This window comes from Mirounga angustirostris, unplaced genomic scaffold, assembly GCF_029215605.1.
Source record: "Mirounga angustirostris isolate CCGP_5_RB_7025 unplaced genomic scaffold, mMirAng1.0.hap1 SCAF_2, whole genome shotgun sequence".
Classification (NCBI taxonomy): Eukaryota; Metazoa; Chordata; class Mammalia; order Carnivora; family Phocidae; genus Mirounga; species Mirounga angustirostris.
In genome coordinates, this window is record NW_026991710.1 from 167,041,840 (window position 1) to 167,069,069 (window position 27,230).

Sequence of the window (27,230 nt, forward strand, 5' to 3'; positions counted from 1 at the left end):
CTTAATTCATTGCACTAGCTAGAAAATCCAAGCCAGAATAAACTAATAGTACAGATAGTATCATGTATGACCAATATTTTATGGTTTCCCCTCCAATCTTATCCCCATCCTTCTCCACCATGTTCTCTGCGTAGGAGGGTGACCTATACAGACTGTATCCAATGAAAAATGGCCAATAAGAGACACTGGCAAAGATAAGAAGTTGGTTGGAGAATAAGACTGATTATTCCTCTGGGTCCCACTCTAACAAGTCACCTGATGTTGGCAGTTTCCCTCTACTCCAACTCCTAAATGGTCAGTCTCTCCCACAGCCATAGTTATTTCTCTCCACAATCCCATATCAGTTCTCTCTCTTTACATCTTCTACATCCCTACCAGGTTACATACTTAAGCCAGTCCCCAAAACTTCTTGCCTGTACTCATGGGGAAAATGGTAGATCACCTTATATTTGAGATCATCTTGTATTCACGTTGCAGTTTTAATATGCAGTAAGTTTTAAATGTAATATTCATAATACCATTTTATTCAAATTATTTCATAATTACTTTAGCCTTTAGGTCTCTGATATAAGATTTACTTAGGAGAGTGTTTTTAAATTACCAACTCATTTAGGGTTTTTATTATTAATATCTGGTTTTATCACATTGTGGCCAAAGAATGAGACCTGTTCTGTTTCTGCTTCTTTTCTAAATTATGGAAGTCTTTGGGCAAAATATATGGTCAATTTTTGTGGAGATTCCTGAACACCTGAAATGAAGATCTATGTTCTGTTTGTACACAGAGTTACATTTTTATCTATTAAATCAACCATACAAATATTTATTTAAACCTCTATAATCTTATGTGCTTTCTTTATATAACATGTTAATGATTAAGAAAGATGTTTTAAAATTTCCTCTAAGATATGTGCTCTTTTCCCTTGACACGCTTTTTACATTACATATTTTAATAACATAATATCAACAATTATGATAAATGTTCATTAATGATTGTACATCTCACAAATGAAAAGTGATCATTTTTGCCTTATTTTGAGTCTGTCTCAGGTATGTTTCCTAGATAAAACATTTAATTACAATAGTGTTTTGAGACCTAGTGTGAGAAGCATTCCATATATTTGTCAAAACTGTTTTATTTGGCCTTAAATTATTATATCTTATACTTTGTATTTTGTAACACCTTAAATGTTCTTTTGGGCTTTTTTTTTCTATGTTGCATACTTTCTCCAAAATTTTTTTGGCTTAGGGAGCCTGCCTGACTTAGTCAGTAGAGCATGTGACACTTAATCTCAGGGTAATGAGTTCAAGCCCCACGTTGGGTGTGGAGCCTACTTAAAAAAAAAAAACCATCCTTGCGAATTAGAAATGTGCATCCTGTTTTCAATTCTACCTTGAAGTCATTATTATAGCAATTTAAAATGCAGTTAGACATCTATTTCTCCAATTTTCTGTGATTTTATACCTCCCCCGCTCAGTTGTTTTTACTTTTTTTAATATTATATATTTTCTTTCAAATTCCATTTGTTCTAGTTGCCCCTCCACTAAATCCAATGGCCCAAAAAACATTCTTTCCACTGTGTTCTCAACATCTATTCCATCTTTCTAACTTTTAATCTCTGTCCTTTCCCCTTGCAGTCTGGGAAAGCTTATCAAGATTGATTTACAGATCTTTTTTGAACAGGCATTAAGGAGGAGTTACCCAACCAGGGCCAAAATGAGTTCCTATGCTAGGAGTGAGATAAATTTAGACCTCCTGGATCCACTGTTCAAGAGGAAATCCCAAACACTTCACCCCCTCTCCATTTCCTAACACATGCAGCTGCAGCACCACTCCCTGCCTTGAGTCTCCCAGGACAAATCTCCTTATGTCCTTTAATCCTGTTTACATTTATCACCATAGGTAGCTGTAGCTCTCTGTGTAGGCCCTTATCTCCCTCCTGTTCCCTCACTGTGCATCCTGGCATTCACAGCCCATCATCCGCAAAAACTCCCATAACCTCAAACTCTTCTCTGAAAGTCTCACTGTCAAGCTCTACTTGAAATTCAGCTATTCCCGGATTTCACAGCTTCCACTAGAACCTTCTCAAAGGCCAGCAGCTTTTTCCCAGAACCCTCATACAACTAGAGATAGAGTCAGTGAGTGTTCTTTCTCCATATTGCTGCTTCTAGGCCATTCTTTCTCACTCCTTCCTAAAATCTCCCAGTTCTGAATCTCATAAAATTAAACTACCCACTACCCTTTATTACTAACATACCAACCCCTGAGTTACTCCCTCTCATGTCCTTCTCACCAACATTGTCACGCTAACACAATTCTTGTCTTAATTTTTGCTGATTTCAATATACAGGTAGATAACCCTATTAATCCCTTGGGCTCTCCATGGCTTGAACTCTTCTCCTCCAAAGATCTAATCCTCCACCGTTCAACCACTCATTGCCATGCTTTTAATGGACATTTTACCATTACTATAATTTATAATCTCAACTTTACCCATCTTACTCTCCCCAGGTACACCTTTATACTCCAGTATAACTTTAATCCCACCAGGACATCTGCAGTTTTCCCTTTCCACTTCCCTTATCCCTTTGATGTCCTCCCTTTCCTAAGCCTTATCCAGCTAAAATGTCATGGTCCATCATGATAATTACTCCTATGCAAACAGATCTGACTTCCTTGCACCTCTCTTACTTCATTGTATTTGGCCTAACTACAACCTGGTTAACATCAACTCTCTTATGTACCTATGCAGTTGAATGTGGCTGCACAAAAACCCACAACCACAAACTAATCTCACTTAAAATTCATGACTATGAATCTCAAGTGACCCTTTAAAACGGCCCAGGAAACATACTCTACTCCATTTATCCTCCCATTCTGCCACACAACTATTTCATACCTTCTCTTATCTCCTGAAATCCCCAACCACTGCCCCCTCAAAGTCTTCATCTTTCAGCTGATGAACCTACTTCCTATTTCACTAACAAAACTGAACCACAAATTCTTAATCTCAGGAAACAAACTGAGGGTTGCTGGAGTGGGGGGTGGGGTGGGAGGGATGGGGTGGCTTGGTGATAGACACTGGGGACGGTATGTGCTATGGTGAGCGCTGTGAATTGTGCAAGACTGTTGAATCACAGATCTGTACCTCTGAAACAAATAATGCAATATATGTTAAGAAAAAAAAAGAAGAAGAAGAGAGCAGGAGGGGAAGAATGAGGGGGGGAAATCGGAGGGGGAGACGAACCATGAGAGACGATGGACTCTGAAAAACAAACTGAGGGTTCTAGAAGGGAGGAGGGTGGGAGGATGGGTTAGCCAGGTGATGGGTATTAAAGAGGGCACGTTCTGCATGGAGCACTGGGTGTTATGCACAAACAATGAATCATGGAACACTACATCAAAAACTAATGATGTATGGTGATTAACATAACAATAAAAAATAAAAATAAATAAAAACTGAACCACAGACTCCCACCACTACATCTATCCATTTCCAGCAGCTACATCCATTTATTCCTATTACTATAGATACCCAGAGCTCCATTAGAACAAACCCATCCACTTGTGCCCCAGATCCCATGCCCTCTCACCCACTCAAGGTCAACTACCGCAATGTTTCTCTCTCTGTCCTAGATCACCAGTTTTACCCCTCTACTAAATTAGTCCTATGAGCATACAAACCTGCTATAATTTCTTGCATCTTGAAAAAAAGTCCATCCTAACCATACTTCTTCCTTCATACTTGGCTCTTCCTGCAGATATCCCCACAGCTTTCTACTCATCTCCTTCAAGTACTTAGTCTAACATCACCTCAAAGGAGCTTACCCTGACAATACGAATCTAAAATTGTAACTAACCTCTACCATCACCACCACCACCACCACTCTGGCCCTCCCAATCTTCCAATGCTGCTCTATTTTATTTTCCATAGCACTTATCACCTTCTAATATTCCATATTATTGATATATTTATTACATTACTAGTTTGTCTTCCCCCATTAAAATGTAAACTCCATTAAGGGCAAGTCTTTATCTAATTCACTGAGATATTGCAAGTGCCTAAAACAAAGTCTAGCACCAAGTCAGCACTCAATAAATACTTGATAAGGGGCACCCGGGTGGCACAGTCAGCTAAGCGTCTTACTCTTGGTTTCAGCTCAGGTCATGATCCCAGGGTCTTGAGGTGGAGCCCTGAGTCAGGCTCTGTGCTCAGTGCAGTCTGCTTAAGTTTCTCTCTCCATCTCCCTCTGCCCCTGCCCCCCACTTGCACATGTGCAAGCTCTCTCTCTCTCCAATAAAAAAACTTAAAAAAATAAAATTAAAAAATGAATGAATAAATAAATACTTGATACATGAATGAATAAAATATGGGTCCATTCTTCACTGCCTCTTACACAACTTTAAATTCCACCATAGCACTGTTTAAGAACATTCTTTCCTAACTCTGCATGCCACTGTTTTCATCTTAGTCTCCTGTCTTATCTCATGGTTGATTATTCATTTCTTGTTCCCTCAATTCATATCTTCCTCAACTTCACTCCCAGCCAAACCAAATGCTAAATTTACTTCCCCCTCCTACAGGAACTCTTTTACAAACATAAGACTTTTCTTGTGAATATAATTACTTTTTTCATTAAGTATAGTTTTTTTTTTTTAATGAACACTGTTCTAATTCTTCCATATCTATTTTTCAGCCTAGTAATTGCTCAGAAACAGGTAAATCCTGCAGCAAATTCCGCTCAAGTGCTCTCCTTTACACCACGATTTAATTAGAATTGTACTTTCAGATCTGAAGATAAAGAGCTGGCTAACAGCAGTTTTTGTTATTCTTTCCTTGCTCCAGGAACTTGAGAGAGGTAGGAAAGGAAATGAACACTTGGGGCTGTGGATATTCCCTGTATGAAATCTTCATCTGTGTTTGGAAAAGATGAACATCTTCCACATCTAATTCTTTCTCTAGCTCAGCTTCTACTCACATATACATTGTGTATGTCTAGCTCTCTACTTAGCGTTACTGCCTCCTTGTTCCCTTACGACAAATCCTCACTAAAAAGAAGCCCAACGACTCAGTGGTGTTGTTCACCTGTATACCCTCTATTGTAATTCCTTTTGAACGCTGGCAAAGGAAGGGGTTCTAAGATCACAGGCTCTGGACCCAGACTTCTTGACTTCAAATCCCAGCCTCACCACTTACTTTGATGTGTAACCTCACCTTCTTTATCCTTAACTAGAGATACCCACATCTCATTAGGTTGCTGAGCATTAAAGATTAAGGCATTTTAAGTGCTTAGAACAGTGCCTAATACATAAATAACATTCAATAAATGTTAACTCTTCCTCCTCCTCTTTGTCGTGCCTCTCATCTTTATCTATAAAAGTAGAGATGTTAGTAGGACTATGTCAAGATTTCTTCTATTTACAGTGACAATGAAGCACTTTCTCAAGAAGGGATTTATGAGTAAACGCTTCATATAGTCTTTCAATCTAATCCAACCTCCACTATATCTAATAGAAACCCTTTCCTAATTCCTAATTCAGATGTAAATTCTTCCATGTTCTTATACTCTTTTGGTGTGTCAATTTGCACAAGAGTGTAGCTCCAAACCTGTGCCTACACAAATATTTCTCTCTTAAAGCTCTCTGGAATCATTTATTTAATTAAAAAAACAACTTCTCATTGGTGTATCATGTAATTCATTTCAGAGAAGCCAGGAATAATTTTCAACATAGACATGAGAACATCACAGAGTTTAAGAAACACTGAGCTAGGATATCACATTAAGAAGAACAAGAAGAGGGGCGCCTGGGTGGCTCAGTCATTAAGTGTCTGCCTTCGGCTCAGGTCATGATCCCAGGGTCCTGGGATCGAGCCCCGCATCAGGCTCCTTGCTCAGTGGGAAGCCTGCTTCTCCCTCTCCCACTCCCCCTGCTTGTGTTCCCTCTCTCACTGTGTCTCTCTGTCAAATAAATAAATAAAATCTTAAAAAAAAAAAAAAAAGGACAAGAACAAGAAGAAAGAATTCAGTTACTCACGATGCTCCTGAATTCATGATGCAGCTCTTTGCTCCACAAAAACAATCTCTGCCATCATCATGATTCATTCCAAGGTTATGACCCAACTCATGAGCAACAATGGATGCAAACGTCTCCACTGTGATTTGCCCAAACTGCCCAAACACAGGTAAGTATTAATTAGGTTTCTGAACAAAAAGGATATGTTTATTATTTTTTCCACAAAAGGAAATTAATCACTACAATGGTGACAGTCTTCATGACAAATCAAGCATCCAACATCAGTCTTCATACATTTCACTAGGAAACTGATATGACATGGAGATAGATCCTTTAAGCAACAGACCAATTACTTTAGCACTAATAAGTTATTTGCAATGATTTATGGGAAAACAGATTCATGGTTCTAATTTAATTTTCTTTAATGGGGTTTCAACTTCCTTGTCCATAAAAAGTGAGGAGCTAATAAACACATAATATTAGAAAACTTAATCCAGTCTCTAAAGAAAAACCACGTCTACCACTTCTACCCAAAATATTGTTTTAAGGACTAGGGGAGGAAGTACGTGGTCAAATGCTTGACACTGTCCTGACACAAACGTCCAAAGTTAAATATCAAGAACAAAAACATACCACGTTAATCCCGCCTGCATGGCTCCTTGAACATACTGTTCCCACAAATGCCATTCCTGCAGTCCCACCAAAACCTTTCTTCCTAAATGAAAATACAAGGTCAAAGTTAGAAAATGTACTTGGGGGGGTAAAAGGAACACACTGCTCTTATTTCTTTGGATAAGCTTAAACTGGGCTGGTCGAACCTACAAAGACTGGGAGAAAAATGGCAAAGATAATTGACATCTTAAAATCAGAATACAATTAAGTCTTATTTCTTTTTTATTCTCAGAGAACAAGATTAATAACACAAATTCTTTTTTTTTTTTAAAGATTTTATTTATTTATTTGCCGGAGAAGCAGGCTTCCTGCCGAGCAGGGAGCCCGATGTGGGGCTCGATCCCAGGACCCTGGGATCATGACCCGAGCCGAAGGCAGACGCTTAATGCCTGAGCCACCCAGGCGCCCCGAACACAAATTCATTTTTCAGACAAATGAAGATGTTTTAGATACTAAGCCAAGTTTTTTTTTCCTACCCTCTAGATGAAAAATCTTCCTAAAATGCATTATATTTACTTATTCAAAAATTCTAATGAGGAGAGACAGGTAACACACTCAATGAACATAACACACATAGGAGGCTGCAAAGCAGGGAGCATGGGGACATAAGAACCACAATGGCCTCCATATGGTTCCCAATCATCCCTGACACACTTGTATCTCAAAACCTATTTTCTCCACCTAGAACTCTTTTGCCCAGTAAATACTCCTAACTGATTCCCTCACCTCCTTCAAGTCTTTACTCACAAGTCTTCTCTTCGAGGCCTTCCCTCACCATGCCAACCTGACTCCTCCAATACTTTTTTTTCTTGGCAGGTGCTCCACTATTTATTGAATAGAAAAGCATAATAATAACAACACAATGTATTTAAAATGTTCTATAAGCCTTCACAAGTGCCTTACAAAAATAATCCCATTTGATCCTGAATTTTTTTATCCTACTAGATAAAATTATTGGGCCCACTGAACAGAGTAAGAAACTGAGACCCTGGGAAGTTGTATCTTCAGCTGTTAGGTCACCAAGCTGTGGTTTGACATAATGCTATCTGATTCCACATTTACCACCCTCAATGGCTATACCATCCTGGCCCTTTCTCCCCTGTAGCCAGGTAACCACATTCTAATTAGGGAGAAATGCAAGAAAAGAAATCTGTCTTCATGTCACCAGAAGCTGAGCCTACAGTGCAACAAAAACTGTGGCTACTAAGTTTCTTCAAACACTTCCTGGACTCTGAGTCAGAATATGAGCTTCACTGGTTGTAACCTTAACCTTCCTGAGAAACATGCACCTACAGGAAAATGAGGTACTTATTCCTTCACATGATGATAGAAAATTAGAACCCAAGACACTGTGTTGTATATCTAGTTTCATTATCACAAATTTATAGATGACAGAGGCCATGTGACATGCCCAAGCTCATGATGGTTCTTTCTGTACCAGTCTCCACTAGCAAGCCAAGGCAGGCAACTCCTTCAGATGAGAAAGGCAGATGCCCGCCCTTGGCCTTAAGTGGCTAAACCAAAGGCAAGGAGACGGAGAATTCAGCCTTATGCATCATCTCAGGCAGTGCTTTTCAAACTGTAGGGAAGGGCCAGTAATTTTTTCTTTAATTTCCAATTCATTGCAGATCAATACGTTTTCATTTTCCCATTTTTTTAATTGAAATCATTGATATATTAATTTCAGACGTAATCAGATAATTATATACATTATGAAATGCTCACCACCATAAGTATAGTTACACTCTTCCTATACTTTTACTTCTACCCTCCCTGCTCTATTTTTCCTCCTTACCATTTATTAGTATTTAATGTATTATACACATTCATTTATCTCATTTATGGCTAATCTCCTCTACCAGAATAGGGACTCCATGAAGGCAAGAATTTTCATCTGGACAAACACAGTACAACTATATGAGTTCCCTTACAGAAAATTCTAGAAAATGGAAATTAACCCACATTAACAGAAAAAAAGATTAGTGGTTGCTTGGGGAAGGAATTTTTTTTTTTGGAGGGGAGAGGAGATTGGATTACAAAGGAGCCTGGAGGGAATGGGTATGTTTGTTATCTTGATCATGATGATAGTTTCATGGCTATATACATATGTCAAAACTCTTCCAAATGTACACTTTAATTATGTGCAGCTTAGGGGCACCTGGGTGGCTCAGCCTTCAGCTCAGATCATGATCCCAGGTCCTGGGATCGAGCCCCACATCATCGGGCTCCCTGCTCAGTGGGAAGCCGGCTTCTCCCTCTCACACTCTCTTTGCTTGTGTTCCCTCTCTCACTGTCTCTCTCGCTGTCAAATAAATAAATAAAATCTTTATAAATAAATAAATATATATATGCAGTTTAATCTTCATCCATCACACCTCAATAAACCTGCTTAAAAATTTAAAACATTTTAAAAATAGAGAATTTCTGTCTTCTTTATTCATTGCTATCCCCAGTGCCTAGGGTATACACCTAATAAATATATTATAAATGAATGAATAAATCTTTCTCTGGGGCATCTGACCAGCAAGGAGAAGAGGGCCAGAGATACTGACATAAGGGGATTGCCAAGGAAACACTTTAGCCAGATCACCCTCTACTTAATGCCATAGTCCCCAGGCCCTACTCATGTATCCAATGCTTCCAAAAGGCTCTTTAGTACCCCATTCTTTTTTTTTTTTTTTTAAGATTTTATTTATTTGACAGAGAAAGACACAGCGAGAGAGGGAACACAAGCAGGGGGAGTGGGAGAGGGAGAAGCAGGCTTCCCGCCGAGCAGGGAGCCCGATGCAGGGCTCGATCCCAGGATCCTGGGATCATGACCTGAGCCGAAGGCAGACGCTTAACGACTGAGCCACCCAGGCGCCCCTTTAGTACCCCATTCTTAACCAAAAACACAACCAGGGATCATTAGACAGACATTTGGGAAATGCCTCTACATGACAAGTGGATACAGACAGGAAAGACAAAGACAGTTTGGTAGGTTTGGTTGGGCAAGGCATGAGAAATGTGCTAGATGCCTGTCCCTTCTGGTCCTTTGTGAACTAGAAGGCATGCCCACTGGCAGGAGGATACTTGCAGGTGTAATTTAACTAAAAATTCATAAAAAGGGCTATAAAAATCCACTTTGGCATTTTCACTGCCTTGCTTTAAATTAACTCACATAAGGGGCGCCTGGGTGGCTCAGTCGTTAAGCGTCTGCCTTCAGCTCAGGTCATGGTCCCAGAGTCCTGGGATGGAGCCCAGAGTTGGGCTCCCTGCTCCGCGGGAAGCCTGCTTCTCCCTCTCCCACTCCCCCTGCTTGTGTTCCCTCTGTCACTGTGTCTCTCTCTGTCAAATAAATAAAATCTTTTTAAAAATTAATTAATGAATAACTCACATAACAAAAGAAAACAAAAGAAAATCAAGGGTGAGGGGAATGGCCAGCATTCCCTGTGTGGACGGATGAAAGATGACTCCAAACTTCGCTGTGAAAGAGAGGAGAAAGCAAGGGGGTCAACGCTCAGAGACAAGACCCTTTGCTCTTCTTTGCTCCCGCCTTTACTGGTCCTTCAGGAGAATCATAAATCTTTATCACTCTTTCTCAAGCATGTGATGTGTGACAAGGGGTCTTGCTGGAACTAGGAGGATCTGTTTACGGGAAAGATACGATATGCTAATCTGCCTGTTCTACGAGTTCTGCTAAACATAGCCTAAGGGACAATGCATACATCTCTTAGATCCCAGGGTGGCTGTTTGGGCTAAAAAGCTTCGGGGAACTCCGAGAGGCATTCCTACAGCAGAGTGGTCATGGCAGAGTGGTCACGCAGGCCCCAGCAGTCCAAAGGCCGAGGCCCTTCTCTGAAACCTTCCCTGCCTCCAGCGGCCTCCGTGTTACATTTTAGCAAGCCAGGTATTATGGATGATTTCATGTTCTACATTAACCTCAACACAAGGGAAATTTTTCCTCAGAAAAAAATTCAGAGTTTTAGGGACACGTGGGTGGCTCAGTCATTAAGCGTCTGCCTTCGGCTCAGGTCATGATCCTGGGTGGGATCGAGCCCCGCACTGGGCTCCCTGCTCGGCGGGAAGCCTGCTTCTCCCTCTCCCACTCCCCCTGCTTGTGTTCCCTCTCTTGCTGTCTCTCTCTGTCAAATAAATAAATAAAATCTTAAAGAAAAAAAATTATGAGTTTTAGGTACCATCAACACCGAGGGAAGCAAAAATATATAAATTAGAACATTTTTCTGCAAAAAGCCAGCCTATCGAGTTAGAAAACTTTGGCGGGGGGGGTAGGGTGTTTGGGGGGGATAAAGAGGAGCAATAGCTTTATTGCTTTGCCAAGCAAAGGAGGCTGCAGCAGGCTAAGGCCTTCAAAACTGCAATCCCTCAAGCCAGAAAACTTTTAAGAAGGATGAAATGTTTCAAATAGTTTTAAATGAGGATTTTGCTTTAAGTTTTGAACTGTATTTGTATTAAGTGATTTATATAAGTTTAAGTTTTATTATGGTACCGTGGAAATGCTATGTAAAAGAAGAAAATTTTAAAAACATCTATCAGCAAGATCCCAAGGAGAATAAAAAAATTACTATATCCATGAAATCAGAACTTGACTATATAAATTAAAGGGGACAAAAAGATCTACAGAACATTAAAAATAAGATTGCAGAAATAGAAAACTCAATAGAAAGCTTAGAAGAAAAATTTAAGGAAATAATATTCCAGAAAGTAGAACAAAAAGACAAAAAGAAAGGAGATGAAAGATAACAAAATTAGAGGATAAGCACAAGAAAACTCAACAGCCAACCAAATAAAAGGAACCCCAGAAGGAATAGCGAACAAAAATAAAGAGGATCAAGTCATCTACAAAATAATTAGAAAAAAATTCCTAAAACTGCAAGACATCAGTCTCAAGATTGAAGTTACCCACTAAGAACACAACACAATGAGTGATAAAAGACCTACACTGAAGCATATCATCAGGACAATTCAGAAGCTTGGGGACCAAGAGAAGATCCTAGAAGTTTCCAGAGAAGGAGGAAAACAAACAAACCCACAAAGGATCAGGAATCAGAAAGGCTTAAGGCTTCTCAACAGTAATACTGGAAGTCAAAAGAAAGAGCCATGCCTTCAAAATTCTGAAGGAAAAAGACTTCATGCCTCGAATTTTACACACAGCCAAATAATCAAAAAAGTTACAAAACAAACTGTAAAGCACACCTCTGAAAAACTGAGTCACTCAGGCCCTAGGGTAATCAGAGGTCACACGGATGTAACTTTTAAATTCTATTCTGAGACAGTGAAGCACATTTTCTGACATGCAAGGGTCAAAATTTTTTCTTTCCATATATTCTTTCACAAGAAGAAACTAGAAAACATGCCATACCACGGTCAGCAAGTAAAATCCAAGAAAGAGGAAGGACATGGAATAAAGGTGACAGGGAATCCAACACAGAAGGGAAGTCTCATTATCATACTGTGACTTGTGGGGTATCATACAAAGCTCTCCTTATTCAGACGAATGCTCAAAAACCTTAAGAAAACATGATTCTAATAAAAGAAAATAAGCGAAAGTTACTGTTCTGATCATTTCATTAATAGCACTTTTCTTAAAATCACTTACAAAACTAGCTGTGCACTGTCATGTCTCCGACGTGTTATGAGAAACTTTTCCCGCCACTGTACAAAGTTCCCCAACACATCACCAGCACCTCCAATTATGTTGATCAGGTTTCCATTTGTCCAAATCTCTAGTCCAACTAGCACAATTCGAATATTCAACATAATATACATCTAGGAAGAAAACAAATAAAAGTCTATAAAATATATTAAAGAATACAAGAGTATCTTTTAACTTATGATGAAGTAACACAACTACTTGAAATAAAAACAGGACTCCTCCCCTCCAAAAAATACATTTCGTTCAATATAATGAGACTCTAACCTCTGAAGAGTCTCAGTGTCCTCATCCACAAAATAAAAGTAATAGAAGTTCAAAATTGTTTTTATCTTCCACTCCAAAATCTGACAAACTGAAAATTTTAAGTTTTTGGTAAATTTGGCTTCCAAATTGCCCTAAACTAATGTAAATCTATTTATGGTCCATACGTATCTCACTTAATATAAATACTCATACATTTCACTATAGGAATATCAGTGAGTTTGATTACAAAGAGCTACCAGAAGATCCTGTTATGCAATACATGGTGAACCATATTACCTTTCTAAACTTTTACCTAAAATTCTAATTACACATACCCCAAAGGTTTCAGATAGTGCACTATGGAACTCATTTTTATTTCATAGAGATACTGTGAGGAATAAATGACAATAAATGTAAAGCACTTGGCTCAGTTTCTAGCATATTATATAAATGCTCAAGAGAACACTACTGTCCTCATCATTATTATTATGCTTAATATTCACAACAGGGAAATACCTTATAGATGAAATTATCTTATAAGAACATGCATCTAATTCTTCAATATCTCCCACTGGATGAATGAACTACGAAGTCTCAAACCAAATTTCTCTCTCTCTACCTCCCTCCCTCTTGCTCTCCCTCTCGCACTCACACACACACACACACACACTGTCATATCATGGTTTCAGAGTAGGAGGCAGCCTTCATCAAAGTAAGATTGAGTAAAAATTCAAATATCTTTTCATAAATGCCAAAGTTCCTTACCCTTTCTACACTGAGTATAAAATAGATGCTGATATGAAATCTCTTACTTGTCTCAGTCTTTCTACAGTTATATATTCCTTTCAAACATAAAAAATGTTACAAAACAAACTAGAAACAGACCCCTGAAAGACTGAGTCCCTAGGATAATCAGAACTCAAATGAGACAATTTTTAAATTCTGTTCTGAGACTATGAAAAGACAGGCTAGAATAATCCCAGTTAATAGAAAATACAACTCACACTATCCAAGTAGTTTGCTAAACGGATCATCTCCTCTCTCACTGCAGTCTGATTTCTTCCCATCATGTCATACTGAAAAGCAAGAAAGGAAAATCATTTCACCAAAGTCATTTATGAAAAAAATTTCTAAAATCTGTTATAATGAAGATAAGAATCCCAAATATTTCCTCTGAACTAAAAATGGAGGCATTTAGACACTCACCTGCCTTTCAAATTAACAAATCTAAAGGATACATTTCAGTGATTAATAGGAATAAGAAAAACAGGTTCAAGTGTGAAATGGATAATAAGGAAAACATACTGAAGTCTTTATTTGCTCCAAATTAGCATAATTTTAAAATTAATTCTCTTTAATGTTCTTTTTATTCATTTTAATGCAAAAATGTTTTCGAACAGTTTATAAAGGTAGTGTTTAAAACAATCAAAATGCACAGATAAAGGAATAAAAACAATCTAACAGATTTCTTGACCCTTTCATCCCTTAGGCTAAAGACATTACCAATAAACAATTTCTAAACTCTGGGCTAAATTAATGAGAGATTAACCAATGTTCACCAACAGACATTATATGTAGATAAAATAGATATTTAAAAGTTTATATTAAAACAAACAGCTGATATGACTGATGATTTCCTTCAAGACCTGGCTAAATCCAAATGTTCATTTTAACATTATTTTATTACAACCAACTAAAGAACTAATGAAAAGAAATTTTAAAAAGAATGTATGGTTTTGCTCTAAGATAAGAGCATTAATATCAGAATAAATCAGACCTTTTATCAGTCACGCATTTTATGATGATACTCCTAAACAAAAAAATTTAATATATCTGATAAGGTTTGACTAAAATGGAATCATTCTTATTTTGAACCATTTTCCACCAGTACATAATGAATCTATCTGGAGAGAGTAATCAATAAAAACACTTCAAATCTCTATTTTTGATTTGTCCAAACATTCTCCAGAAACCTTTTATCCATTATCAGGGTAAAGTTCATGCTTGGCCATACTCCCTGTGCTTTTTCCTTCTACCACTTGAGGGTAATGAACCTATAATGAACAAATCTGAATACGTTTCTATCTGTTAATAAATACAGCTTGTTTATTTCCAACCTATACACAATAAGGGATTTTTTTTAAAACCATAAAAATCCTCTAAACGGTCTCTGCTGCTTATAAGAAAGGAACTGCCAATATTGTTAAGTTTCTACAAACAACTCTTTTCACACAAACAACAAAGTTGAAGTAAAAGTCAGACAAAATATTTCAAATAATCTATATGTTAAATTATGTAACAGCTGTATCTAAAACTGATAACCCTGTAAATGCTGAAATAGACCCATTATTTTTCTTAGCTAAGTTAAGCACAATTCTTAAATATGAATAAGGAAAATCCCTGGTGTTATCCTGGACACAGAAATTAATAGTAAATGCTAAAATCAACTATTCTCCTCTATTCCCTTCTAAAGCATGCCACGACCCAGAAGTTTCTGCCTCTTATAGTGAAGTATATATAAGTTAGCTGAAATTCTAAAAAGCAAAGCAATTTCATTAGGTGACAAAGCAGTATCTGATTAGCTGATTTTTCATCACAGTCCTTTAAAGTCATCTGAAAAGGTGACCCTAACTGAAGGGCAATGAAGAAAGTGTACATAAGCAAATCACCCAAAAGAACGGGGGGGGGGAAATCACCAGTAAAAAATAGTTAGAGGTATTCTCATTTGCTATGTTCAGCTTCTGGTGGGATTATGAACATCAAGCATGTTTAAAAGAAAAAAGCCATTTTAGTTTTAAAATTACATTTAAGAAAAATCAATACAAATATATTATATTTTATGTTTCCTTCATGGGATGCTCACTTCTCATCTGCTTTTCATGAAAAAGAAGAAAAACTGTCACCAATCCTACCCTTTCCTTGTCTACGACAATGAACAGCTCCACATATCGGGTCTGTGGCAGGACAGCTCTTCTTCTCTGTCAAAAAAACAAACATCATAAAGAAAAAAAAAAGTTATAAGACTACGTGTTTAAAAAAAAACAAAAACTACATGTGTTTCATAGGTAGCAACCTTTACCCTCATCTCTAATCTCTTACTTCAGGTCTGCTAAGAACATGATAAAATTATTTTACTTCACACAGATCAGTAAAGCCAAAAACATTTTTTTTTTTAAAAAGTGCTATCTGCTCTCTGTACTAGTCTGAGAAAAATTCTAGTTAATGATAATATGAGGTATTCAAATCTCCAAAGCAGAATTACTGATTTTCTAATATCAAAACTACACATACGCACACACACTCTAATGGGAAACCCCACGACTACATTAAAAGTGGAAAAACGAAGGTAATAATTATAATATTGCAAGAATATAATAACCCAGAGCAGGAGTGAGGACAAGGTTGCTGCTTCAAAAAATGGCTAGTTCAGTGATTTTCAGAAATTCATATAAAGTACAGAATTCAACAAAAATTTAAAAGTTTTCCAATGATTAAAGTTAAAAAAAGAACAGTCCAACAGGGGCGCCTGGGTGGCTCGGTCGTTAAGCGTCTGCCTTCGGCTCAGGTCATGATCCCAGGCTCCTGGGATCGAGCCCCGCATCCGGCTCCCTGCTCCACGGGAGGCCTGCTTCTCCCTCTCCCACTCCCCCTACTTGTGTTCCCGCTCTCGCTCTGTCAAATAAATAAAATTTTAAAAAATTTTAAAAAAAGAACAGTCCAACAGTCAAAAGAGTGCACAGCGAGAGGCAATGAAAATAATGCCATATACTCGTATGAAAACATACTAGAAGAGGCACATGCTTCTTCCAACACAGCAGTATCTTATAGAAAGGCACAGTGCCCACAACTAAAGTTGACCTGTTCCTAGAAACATTTCCATCTAAGAGCCCCATGTCATGAGTAAGCAGGGAATCCTAATGAAGACTCAAAATAGGGATACAAGTGTTCCTGGAAGCCATCTGAAATAATGAATGTCTTAACTCTCAATTGCTCTCTCTTTCTCTGATCTAGGGCTCAAAAATCACTATTCTTGTTTGTGTAAAAGATATCTAAATAAGACAAACCATGAGAGTTGATGGACTCTGAAAAACAAACTGAGGGTTCTAGAGGGGAGGAGGGTGGGAGGATGGGTTAGCCTGGTGATGGGTATTAAAGAGGGCACGTTCTGCATGGAGCACTGGGTGTTATGCACAATGAATCATGGAACACTACATCTAAAACTAATGATGTAATGTATGGGGATTAACGTAACAATAAAAAAATTTTTTAGGGCGCCTGGGTGGCTCAGTTGGTTAAGCGACTGCCTTCGGCTCAGGTCATGATCCTGGAGTCCCGGGATCGAGTCCCACATCAGGCTCCCTGCTCAGCAGGGAGTCTGCTTCTCCCTCTGACCCTCCTCCCTCTCATGTTCTCTGTCTCTCATTCTCTCTCTCGCAAATAAATAAAATCTTAAAAAAAAAAAAAATTTTAAAAAAGGTATCTAAATAAAAAAATTGTACTGCTCTCTGAAAGACAATATAATGGACTATTATGCAACAGTAATAAAAAGAAATACAAGTTTTTAAGATTTAAGCCCTTATTCTAAAACGTACAGAAGCTTGACTGCACTTGGTGGCAGAAACTGCATCTTTTTATCCCCTAGTACCTATCAAAATGTCTGGCACATAGTTGGAAAAAACATAACAATAATAAGTATTGGTTTAATGCATAAATACATGATTTTTTAACACTTTAGTCTGAGCCATTAAGAAATATATTTCCTTACTCGAAGTAGCTGAGTGATGCTAGGAGGCTCTTCCTCTTCATAGTTTATGGTTTCTTTCTCTATATCCTTGTTGGAAACCCCACATTTCAGAGGCTCTTTGTGGACATCATCCATTCGATAAAAGATGTGCTCAAAACGAGAGCTGTTTTGCAGGGGTTCAATCCCGTAACTCACATTCTCTATATGCAGCAATCCTCTAAGTATTGCATTACACATACACAATTTTTAAGAATGAAGAAAATAATACACAAGAAAAGGAATCAGAAAATCTGAATTCAAATCCTAGTTCTTAACATGTATAAGAAAGGGTAGTATGGTATAGAGAAAAATACTAGGTTTTAGAGTCATGCAGATGTAAATTTAAAACTCAAGACTGCTACTCACTAATATCACTCCCTAAAAGTCAGTTAACCTCTCCAAGTGACTGCTGTATGTATAATGAAAATTAATTCAGAATAGTGGCTAAAAGTATGGAGTCTAGAGCCAGAGAACCAGCACTGGAATCCCAAACGTTTCCTCCTAGCTGTGGGACTCTCAGCAATGACTTAACCTCTACCTTACTTTATTCTACATGGGGTTGTTCTGAAAACTAAATTATTATATAAATGTGAAATACTCAGTAGATGGCCTGACACACAGTAATTGCTCCGTGCTATTACTTAAATGGAGATAATTATAGCCATCTTATACAGCTGGTTTGAGAATTAAAATAATATTTATTAGTTCAATCAGTCATATAACCAACGAGCCAGCACATAGCATCATATTGCCAGGCCTTCAATAAATATAATTTTAATATTATTATCACTTTACTTGATATGTGGTACAATTTCTCTGAACCTCAGTTTGCTCATCACCTAAATAGGGAGAGAGTGAGCCCCTTTTCACAGGTATTATGAGACTTAGATGAAAGAAGATAGGTGAAAATTTATAGAGTGCTACAGAAATTAAAAGTATGCTTTTTAAAATAGCAAAAATTACTTAGCAGTCTCAAATCAACAAAATTTTCTCTTTAGATATTGAAACTCACCAACTGTAATATTTTCTTAAATAAACGTGTCAAGAATGATACCCGATACATAGCTCTAAAGATCTTCAGCAATACCAAAGTAAAATCTAATTTTGTTAAGTCCCTCAAAATGACTTGATTTAGAAACAGAGATAGGTAAAAGGGTAAGAAATAGAAGAAAGAAAAAAAAAGGTGACACAGAAAATTCCTTACCTGAGTCCAAAACAGTCGCTAAGAGCAATGGATGAATTATAAACTCCCTCCACATAGCCCCGATAATGACAATGATTCTAAACGATAAAAACTGTATTATCTTCAAATACTGTTACATGGCTATAATTCATCACAGAAATTACAGAGCTAACAAAATTATTTAAGGTCAGTAAACTAATAATTTTGTTTATATCACTGGTATCTTATAATATCAATGGCATTCTTTGGACTATCTATTATGACCCTACAAGTACACAACTGTTTAGGCAGAACTCCAGAGGATACTAACTACAAACAGCTCTACCCCAATAACCTTTAAGCCTAGAAGCAGAACAAGACAGCATTATGTCATGTTTAACGTCTTAGATCACAGTCATCCAAGAAGCAACAGCAACCAACTGACATCTAACACAGCAGCAGATCCTGTGACAAGCTAATGCTGCCAAGAGGGAAGAAAAATGAGTATGTGGCAAAAAGTAATTTTGATCCCATGATTTTCTTTTCTTCATATATTTATATTAATTTTATTATTATTAGTTTTACATTTAGCCATCTTAAAAAATAAAAGAGGCTTTATCCTTAATTTTGAACAACAAATTGGCCATTGGAAATACAAGCATATTATCACTAATATCAGATTTTTTTTTACTACACAATGAGATTTTCTCCTTTTAAAACCATTTCATAAGTCAAAAAGAGAAAGACATGTATCATATGATCTCACTGATATGAGGAATTCTTAATCGCAGGAAACAAACTGAGTGTTGTTGGAGTGGGGGGTGGGGTGGGAGGGATGGGGGGACTGGGTGATAGACACTGGGGAGGGTATGTGCTCTGGTAAGCGCTGTGAATTGTGCAAGACTGTTGAATCTCAGATCTGTACCTCTGAAACAAATAATGCAATATATGTTAAGAAAAAAAAAAAAAGAAGAAGAAGAAGAAGGTAGCGGGAGGGGAAGAATGAAGCAGGGGAAATCGGAGGGGTAAACAAACCATGAGAGACAATGGACTCTGAAAAACAAACAGGGTTTTAGAGGGGAGGGGGGTGGGAGGATGGGTTAGCCTGGTGGTGGGTATTGAGGAGGGCACGTTCTGCATGGAGCACTGGGTGTTGTGCACAAACAATGAATCATGGAACACTTCATCTAAAACTAATGTTGTAATGTATGGGGATTGACATAAGAATAAAAAAAATAAAAAATAAAAAATAAAATAAAATAAAATAAAATGAATCTCTTAGGGACAAAAAAAAAAAAAAAAAAAAAACCATTTCAAAGCACTAAAAAAAAGCCAAGGTCATGGGGAGAGGGCTGTTGGGGAGACTAGCCCTACCAGACATTAAGACATATCACAAGGCCTTAATAATTAAAATAGTATGGTACCAGTGGTGAATTGAGAGAACCACCAGTGGAAAAGAATTTGGGGACCTGAAATAGACCAAAGTACATATGGAACTGGGACAAGGATTTTTGTAATAAATGGTGCTCAGTCCACTGGTTAGACATTTGGAAAAGGATAAAATTAGATCCATACCTCACACCATACATCAGAATAAAAGCTAAATGAATCAACAATCTAAACATAAAAAATAAAAACCATACAAGAACTAAAAGAAAATATGGGTGAATTCCTCTTTAACCTGGGTGGAGAGAAAGGCTGTCACTCAAAATATATATGCAATAAAAGAAAAAAATGATAATTTTTACTACATAAAAAGTTTTTCAAATTTCTACATGGAAAGAAACACCAAAAAACAAAATCAAACACAATATACAGATTGGGAAAAAAAATATTTGTAACTTGTATCACAGCTAGAAGACTAACATCCCTAACTATAAAGAACTCTTAAACATCAAAGGGGAAAGATTAAAAACTCAATAGAGGAGAGGAAGAAGTAAAACTGTCACTATTTGCAGATGACATAATATTTATATAGAAAACCCTAAAGACTCCACCAAAAAACTGTTAGAACTAATAAATGAATTCAATAAAGTTGCAGGAAACAAAATCAATATACAGAAATCTGTTGTGTTATATCCACTGATAATGAACTAGCAAAAAGAAAAATTAAGAAAACAATCCCATTTACAATTGCATCAAAAAGAATAAAATACCCAGATATAAATTTAACAAAGGAGGAAAGACCTATATACAGAAAATGATAAGACATTAATGAAGAAACTGAAGAAGATACAAATAAGCAGAAAGATAATCCATGATCATAGATTGGAAGAACAAATATTGTTAAAATGTCTAGACTAGGGGCACCTGGTTGGCTCAGTCATTAAGCGTCTGCCTTCAACTCAGGTCATGATCCCAGGATCCTGGGATCGAGCCCCACATCGGGCTCCCTGCTCAGTGGGAAGCCTGCTTCTCCCTCTCCCACTCCCCTCTCACTGTCTCTCTCTCTCCATCAAATAAATAAATAAAATCTTTAAAAAAAAAAATGTCTAGACTAACCAAAGCAATCTACAGATTCAATGCAATCCTATCAAAATTCCAAGGGCATTTTTTACAGAAATGGAACAAAAAATCTAAAATTTGTCTGGAATCACAAAAAGCACCACATAGAATAAAGACACTTCTTTCTCTTCTTGAGAAAGAAAAACAAAGCTAGAGGCATCATGCTCCCTGATTTCAAACTATACTACAAAGCTATGGCAATCAAAACAGTATGGTGTTGGCATAAAAACAGACACACAGATCAATGGAACAGAACAGAGAGCCCAGAAGTAAACCCACACCTATATGGTCAGTTAATTTCTGACAAAGGAGCCAAGAATATACCAGTCTCTTCAATAAATGGTACTGAGACAACTGGATAGAAAAGAATGAAACTGGACCAACATCTTATACCATACATAAAAATTAACACAAAATTAGATTAAAGACAGCATAGCAACTATAGTTAATAATGCTGTACTGCATATATGAAAGTTGCTAAGAGATTAATCTTAAAAGTTCTCATCACATGCACAAAAAAATATTTTAACTATGTATAACAGATATTAATGAGACTTACTGTGGTGATCATTTCACAATATATACAAATATCAAATCATTATGATGTACACCTGAAGCTAATGCAGTATAATTCATGTCAATTATACCTCAACTAAAAAAAAAAAAAAAACTCTTAGAGGAACAGCAACAAAAAAATCCAGTGGAAAACAGGGCAAAAGACACGAACAGGCAATTCACAAAAGAACATAAAAATGCCCTCACATATATGAAGATTTTCAATCTCACTCATGAAAAAGTAAGAATCGTGAGTCTACACTGACATAATTAAAATTAAGAGAGGAAAACTTTTCCTTGCAGAAGGCACTAATGCATAGAGAAGCACTAATGAAATTAGGAAATCACCATTTTAACCACCATCATAATAACCATTAATTCAGGAAAATAGTAAATACTAACACTAGTGGGTAAAAATTTGAGAAGTAACAGGATATTTATATTAGTCTCAAAATGTCTAACCATAATATTCATTTACAAAGGCAAAAAAAACATTAACTGAACAGAGGAGAAACAGGGCAGACAATTCCTTAACTAAATGATCAAAGTTAACACTGTCAGCAACAACACTAACCACAGCACATGCTTCTTGATAGGATACACTGAGAACCACTTGGTATCACTTTGGTGGTATTCCTGCCAAAAGTACATAACCTGAATCTGATCACGGGTAAACATCAATCTCAAATTGCAGGACATTCTACAAAAGTTGGCCCGTACTTCCCAAAAATGCCGGTGTCATGAAATACAAGAGAAGACAAAGGATTTCCAGACTAAAGGAAACTACAGAGACATAACCACTGAATGCAGCACATGAACTTGGATTTTCTTTTGCCATAAAGTACATTACTGGGATGATGGGCCAAAAAAATCTGTATCAATAAGATCTGTAAATTAGATAATAGTATTGCTTCAACGTTACCTTCCTAATTTTGAAAACTGTACTTAATTACATAAAAGAATTCCTTGTTTGGGGGGGAATTTACACTGAAGTGTTTAAGGGTAAAGGAATACCATATCTGCAATATACTCTAAAAGGTTCAGGAAAAAAAATAGAGAAGAAAGAATAAAGGAAATGAAGTAAAATGTTAACACTTGGAGAATCTAGGTGAAGGGGATGCATGAATGTTTTATATTATTCATGCAACGTTTCCTGTAAGTCTAAAGTGGTGAAAATTTAAATAAATAAATAAATAAACAAACAAACGATTCTATGCTAAAAATACAGGCTCAATTTCAACATTTACAACTTTTTCTAGTGTGGGGCAGTTCACAACCACTTATGTTTTTCTTTCTAGTGCTTTTGTGTTAAAGTCTAGCTTTGATATTGCCTTCTTCTCACTAGAGGAAAATAAATACCTTCTACTATTACCAATGAGGTAGCACTTATGAGATAATAATACTTGTAACTCCTGGCACTCCAAAATTAAATGTTTCTAGTTTCAATTATAGTAGAAGCTCTCTTATTTGACATTACTGAAATCCAGTCGCTGAATCTATCAACTTGATGGTTATTTTTTTAAATGACTTGGTTTTATTAAATCTTTCCAAAGCCTTCAACGCACTTTAAAAAAACAACAAATCAAATTTCATGGGGCGCCTGGGTAGCTCAGTCGTTAAGCATCTGCCTTCAACTCAGGTCATGATCCCAGGATCCTGGGATCGAGCCCCACGTCGGGCTCCCTGCTCTGCGGGAAGCCTGCTTCTCCCTCTCCCACTCCCCCTGCTTGTGTTCCCTCTCTCACTGTGTCTCTCTCTGTCAAATAAATAAAATCTTAAAAAAAATCATATTTCATAAGTTTATAAAACATCTAATTAAACTGTGTGATTACAGTAAAGGCACAAATGCCACAGTTTTGGAAACACGCAAACTATAAGCAAAAAACTCAACTAGGGAGAGAAATATACACAGAACTCTAAGAGGGAAATGCCTAGGGCAGCCAATATAGTTTTCAGATGAAACAAAAAGTATTAATTAATTAGGGAACTTAGTGAAGACACTGGCTGATGCATTTGCAAGGTACCCCAAAGTTCTGACACAAAGTAATTTGGGGTTTTACTTCACACAGTAACTTGTATAAAGTGGTTATTAAAGCTTAGTTTTTTTGTGAAAAATGGCCTTTGTGAAAGACACTGATGATAAAAACCAAGTAATAGCTTTACAAATTACTTTAATCTTAAATAATAGATCATAAGGGAAAGCGTTTAAATTTTCTCAGTGTTATTTCATTGTATTTTATAAACAAAAGTAATGTCATTATGATATCTGGCAATCTAGCCATATGCCAAAAATTCCCAGTACCAAAGTTTTAATTGGTATCTCAAATTTACAGACATACTTTCATCTATCTGAACAATATTCAATAACCAAGAAACAAGTTAAAGACTTCATCAGTCTTAGTTTATACTTTTCAATCACCCAGGAAAGCACAATTCCATAATACTACTTGAAAATAACAGCTGCATAAATTTCTATGACCAAAACCTATTTTTAACAGTTTTAAGCATATATATTTTCAATAATAACAAGTAATAATATTTATTGAGTTAAAAATGGTTAGGCTATCTGCTCTAAGTATCTTACAAGTATTAACTCATTTAATGTTGATACAATGTACAGCATAAGAAACATAATTAATAACATGTAACAACTTCGTATGGTAACAGATGGGAGCTAGATTTGTCATGGTGATCACATCACAACATATATAAATGTTGAATCACTATGTTGTACACCTAAAACAATTATAGTATTGTATGTCAACTACACTTCAATTTAAATAAAAAGTATTAACTCATTTAAGCCTTCCAGTAACTCCTCAAAGCTGTAATTATTATTCCCATTTTAAGGTGAAGATAGTAAGGTGCAGACAAGTTAAAGTAACGTGACCAGCAAATAAATGACAGAGCCAGGATTAAGTCCAAACAATGTGTATCTCCAAAACCTACACCATGAAACTTCTCCCAAGTGGGGGGGAAACAACCCTTCACGATCGCTGCTTTTGTCAAGTGGCTTAAACTACGTGGTCTTTGGCTTCATGGCATAATCTCTGGATAAATAATTCAATGGTTAAATGAACAGATAAGATGGGTTATTTGTGATCTGGTTTATGCTGTCATATATGTTTAAGCTGCTCTACCAGTTTGTAATTAAACAATGGACAAATAAGACACTAAAATAAAGGAATCAGAAAGTGAATCAGAAAAGAGTAAGACTAGTCAGCGTATCCTTATTTTTTTTAAGTACTAGTAATTAATCTAAAATAAAGGTTTGCTTTCTGTTTATTGGAAGAGTGCTGCAGAAGTGCCTAACTAACATAAACAACTCAACCGAGCCAAAGATTACAAAGCTGAGGAGAAAAATACCACATGTTTAATTGGAACAAAGACTTGTCATGGACACTAATGCAAAAGAAAAAAATATAGAATACCTAACTGCCAAAAAGGACTGTAAAAACACTCTTCCCAAATGACACTGGAAATGTTTATGCTCTAATTTATTAACACATAAAGCCAAATTCAGCAACTGCCAATTATTTCAAGTATTCCCGGCCAGTTCTGTCCTCAGGAATACTCTGTTCTCTGATGCAAAGAGGGCCACATTTCCTCAGAAAAGAACTGTTTTTAGTAAAAACTTAGGACATACAAGTGTTTTTTCTTTACTAAGAACTAATGGCAAGTTAAATGGTTTAATAAGGAAGTAAGATGTGCTTTCAGAGATACTTTCAGCAAAAAAAAATTTTTAAACGTATGTTAAAATATATCAAACATTCCCCCTTCATAAGCAGTAAGGATTACCATTAAGTAGAAGATTCTTTTCCTGGACTTAAAAAAAAAAAAAAAAAAACACTTGACTACCGAGTACCTGGAGAACTGTAAAATACAGTCTAGTCCATGTAAAGGCACCCACCATCCACCACCCACCACCCACTCCCTTCCTGGGACAACTCCAGGTATTAAAATGTCAAGAGTGGCCCTTGGTGATGGTGCAATATACAGTCTTGTGTATGGGAAATAGAACTCATTTTAAAATTATAATTATTTTAAATTTGCTATAAGATCAAGAGGAAAATATATTACCTGTATATCAGGATGGTCAGAGATCAGAGCCCCTTCCTTGTTGTAGGTATAAACTACAAAATCTCGGGGCAAAAGGTCACTGGAAGAGGAATAAAACACATCATTTAAAATTATTCTAATCTATATACAACTAAGAACACAACTCACAAGGCAGTACTCCTAGAAGAGATAAGCAGGAATAAGAACTTTTACCTGACAAATTATTATTTAAAGAGGGAGCTACTATAAAACAAAAAGCTCATGAATTGACTTAAATCTGAAATCGTGTGCACTGCTTCCTCATAAAAAATGCAGGGCTGCATATTTGTTCTAATGGTCATAAAATGCTGGTTGCAAAAAACATACGTAATGTCTTTAAATTTTTCTAATACATCTCATAGGAAAGGTACAAATAAGGCTATACACTATATCATATTTCCAGAAGAAAAAGTAAGTGCTTTTACTCTTTCCTAAAAGTCCTATATAAACAAGAAGCACTCGCTGCTTTAACCTGGTAAGTACAGAGGCAAAATCTGTGTCAGTTGGAGGAGACAATTAATGCTGATTCCTGAAGCTCCCTTGAGCGTTAAGGGAGCTCAGTACTGTAAACCATATGTGGAAAGACAGGGTTATCTTCATTAAAGGAAAAAAAACCATTCAGTAACACTTGTTAAAGATGGCGGGGGCGGGGGGGCGGACGCCTGGGTGGCTCAGTCGTTAAGCATCTCCCTTCGGCTCAGGTGGTAGTCCCGGGGTCCTGGGATGGAGTCCTGCATCGGGCTCCCTGCTCAGCGGGAAGCCTGCTTCTCCCTCTCCCACTCTCCCTGCTTGTGTTCCCTCTCTCGCTGTATCTCTGTCAAATAAATAAATAAAATCTTTAAAAAAAAAAAAAAAAAAGACGGTCAGGGGGACTTTACTCAGCTCCACTGTGATAGGTATAGGAACCATAGCAATGGCATTTTACAGTGAGGGAGTGCTAAGGATCAACTCCAAATACAGCATGGCCAAGTGGGAATTTATAGCCAAGGGGCAAGGTATCGGGGATCAGCGGATAGAAAATTACTAATTGGAAATATCAGCATTGAGGGGCAGTGTGGCTAAACTAACCTAACAGATTCTCATTGAAGACAGGCCAGGGTGATCAGAAATCACCTGGAGGGTGGTAAAGGATGAGGAACATGATCACATGTCCAGAGGGATCAGAAATGCGGTAGGTGGGGAGGAGTTCTTACTAAAACCAGATTTTACAGAAGTGCACCAATGCACCTAGAAGGTTCAACAGCCTGACTAAAGTGTGGTCTATTTCTCAGTCTCCCCTCTTGTTTAAGAAAAGAAGAGACATCCTTCTTTCCTCTGAACAATATAAATCGTTTTTCTGTCTGGATGCCTTTAGTTCATTAAGATCAGCTGAATCATTTACTGGAACTTGGTAGTAAAGGACATTTGCTGGATGCGGCTAGCAGTCAGGCATTTAATGAGGACAGTTGCTATGAAAATAAAAGAAAAACAAAGATTAATAGTTAGAAACCCAGATTCTGGGTCCAGTGGGCAGCACTCAGAGTTTTAGATTTGAAGTTCTTGA

General features: G+C 37.0%; 1 protein-coding gene across 1 annotated transcript in view; it reads right to left on the bottom strand.

The window, feature by feature from the left end:
- Positions 1-27,230, bottom strand: part of ADAM9 (ADAM metallopeptidase domain 9) — a 162,585-nt gene that overhangs the window by 103,112 nt on the left and 32,243 nt on the right. The window contains exons 4-11 of the mRNA XM_064585517.1: positions 25,670-25,748; positions 18,572-18,648; positions 17,350-17,545; positions 15,497-15,562; positions 13,589-13,660; positions 12,285-12,454; positions 6,647-6,728; positions 6,035-6,168 (exon numbers count right to left, since the gene is read on the bottom strand). Coding sequence (XP_064441587.1) covers positions 6,035-6,168; positions 6,647-6,728; positions 12,285-12,454; positions 13,589-13,660; positions 15,497-15,562; positions 17,350-17,545; positions 18,572-18,648; positions 25,670-25,748 — 876 coding nt within the window. The remainder of the gene's footprint in view (positions 1-6,034; positions 6,169-6,646; positions 6,729-12,284; positions 12,455-13,588; positions 13,661-15,496; positions 15,563-17,349; positions 17,546-18,571; positions 18,649-25,669; positions 25,749-27,230) is intronic.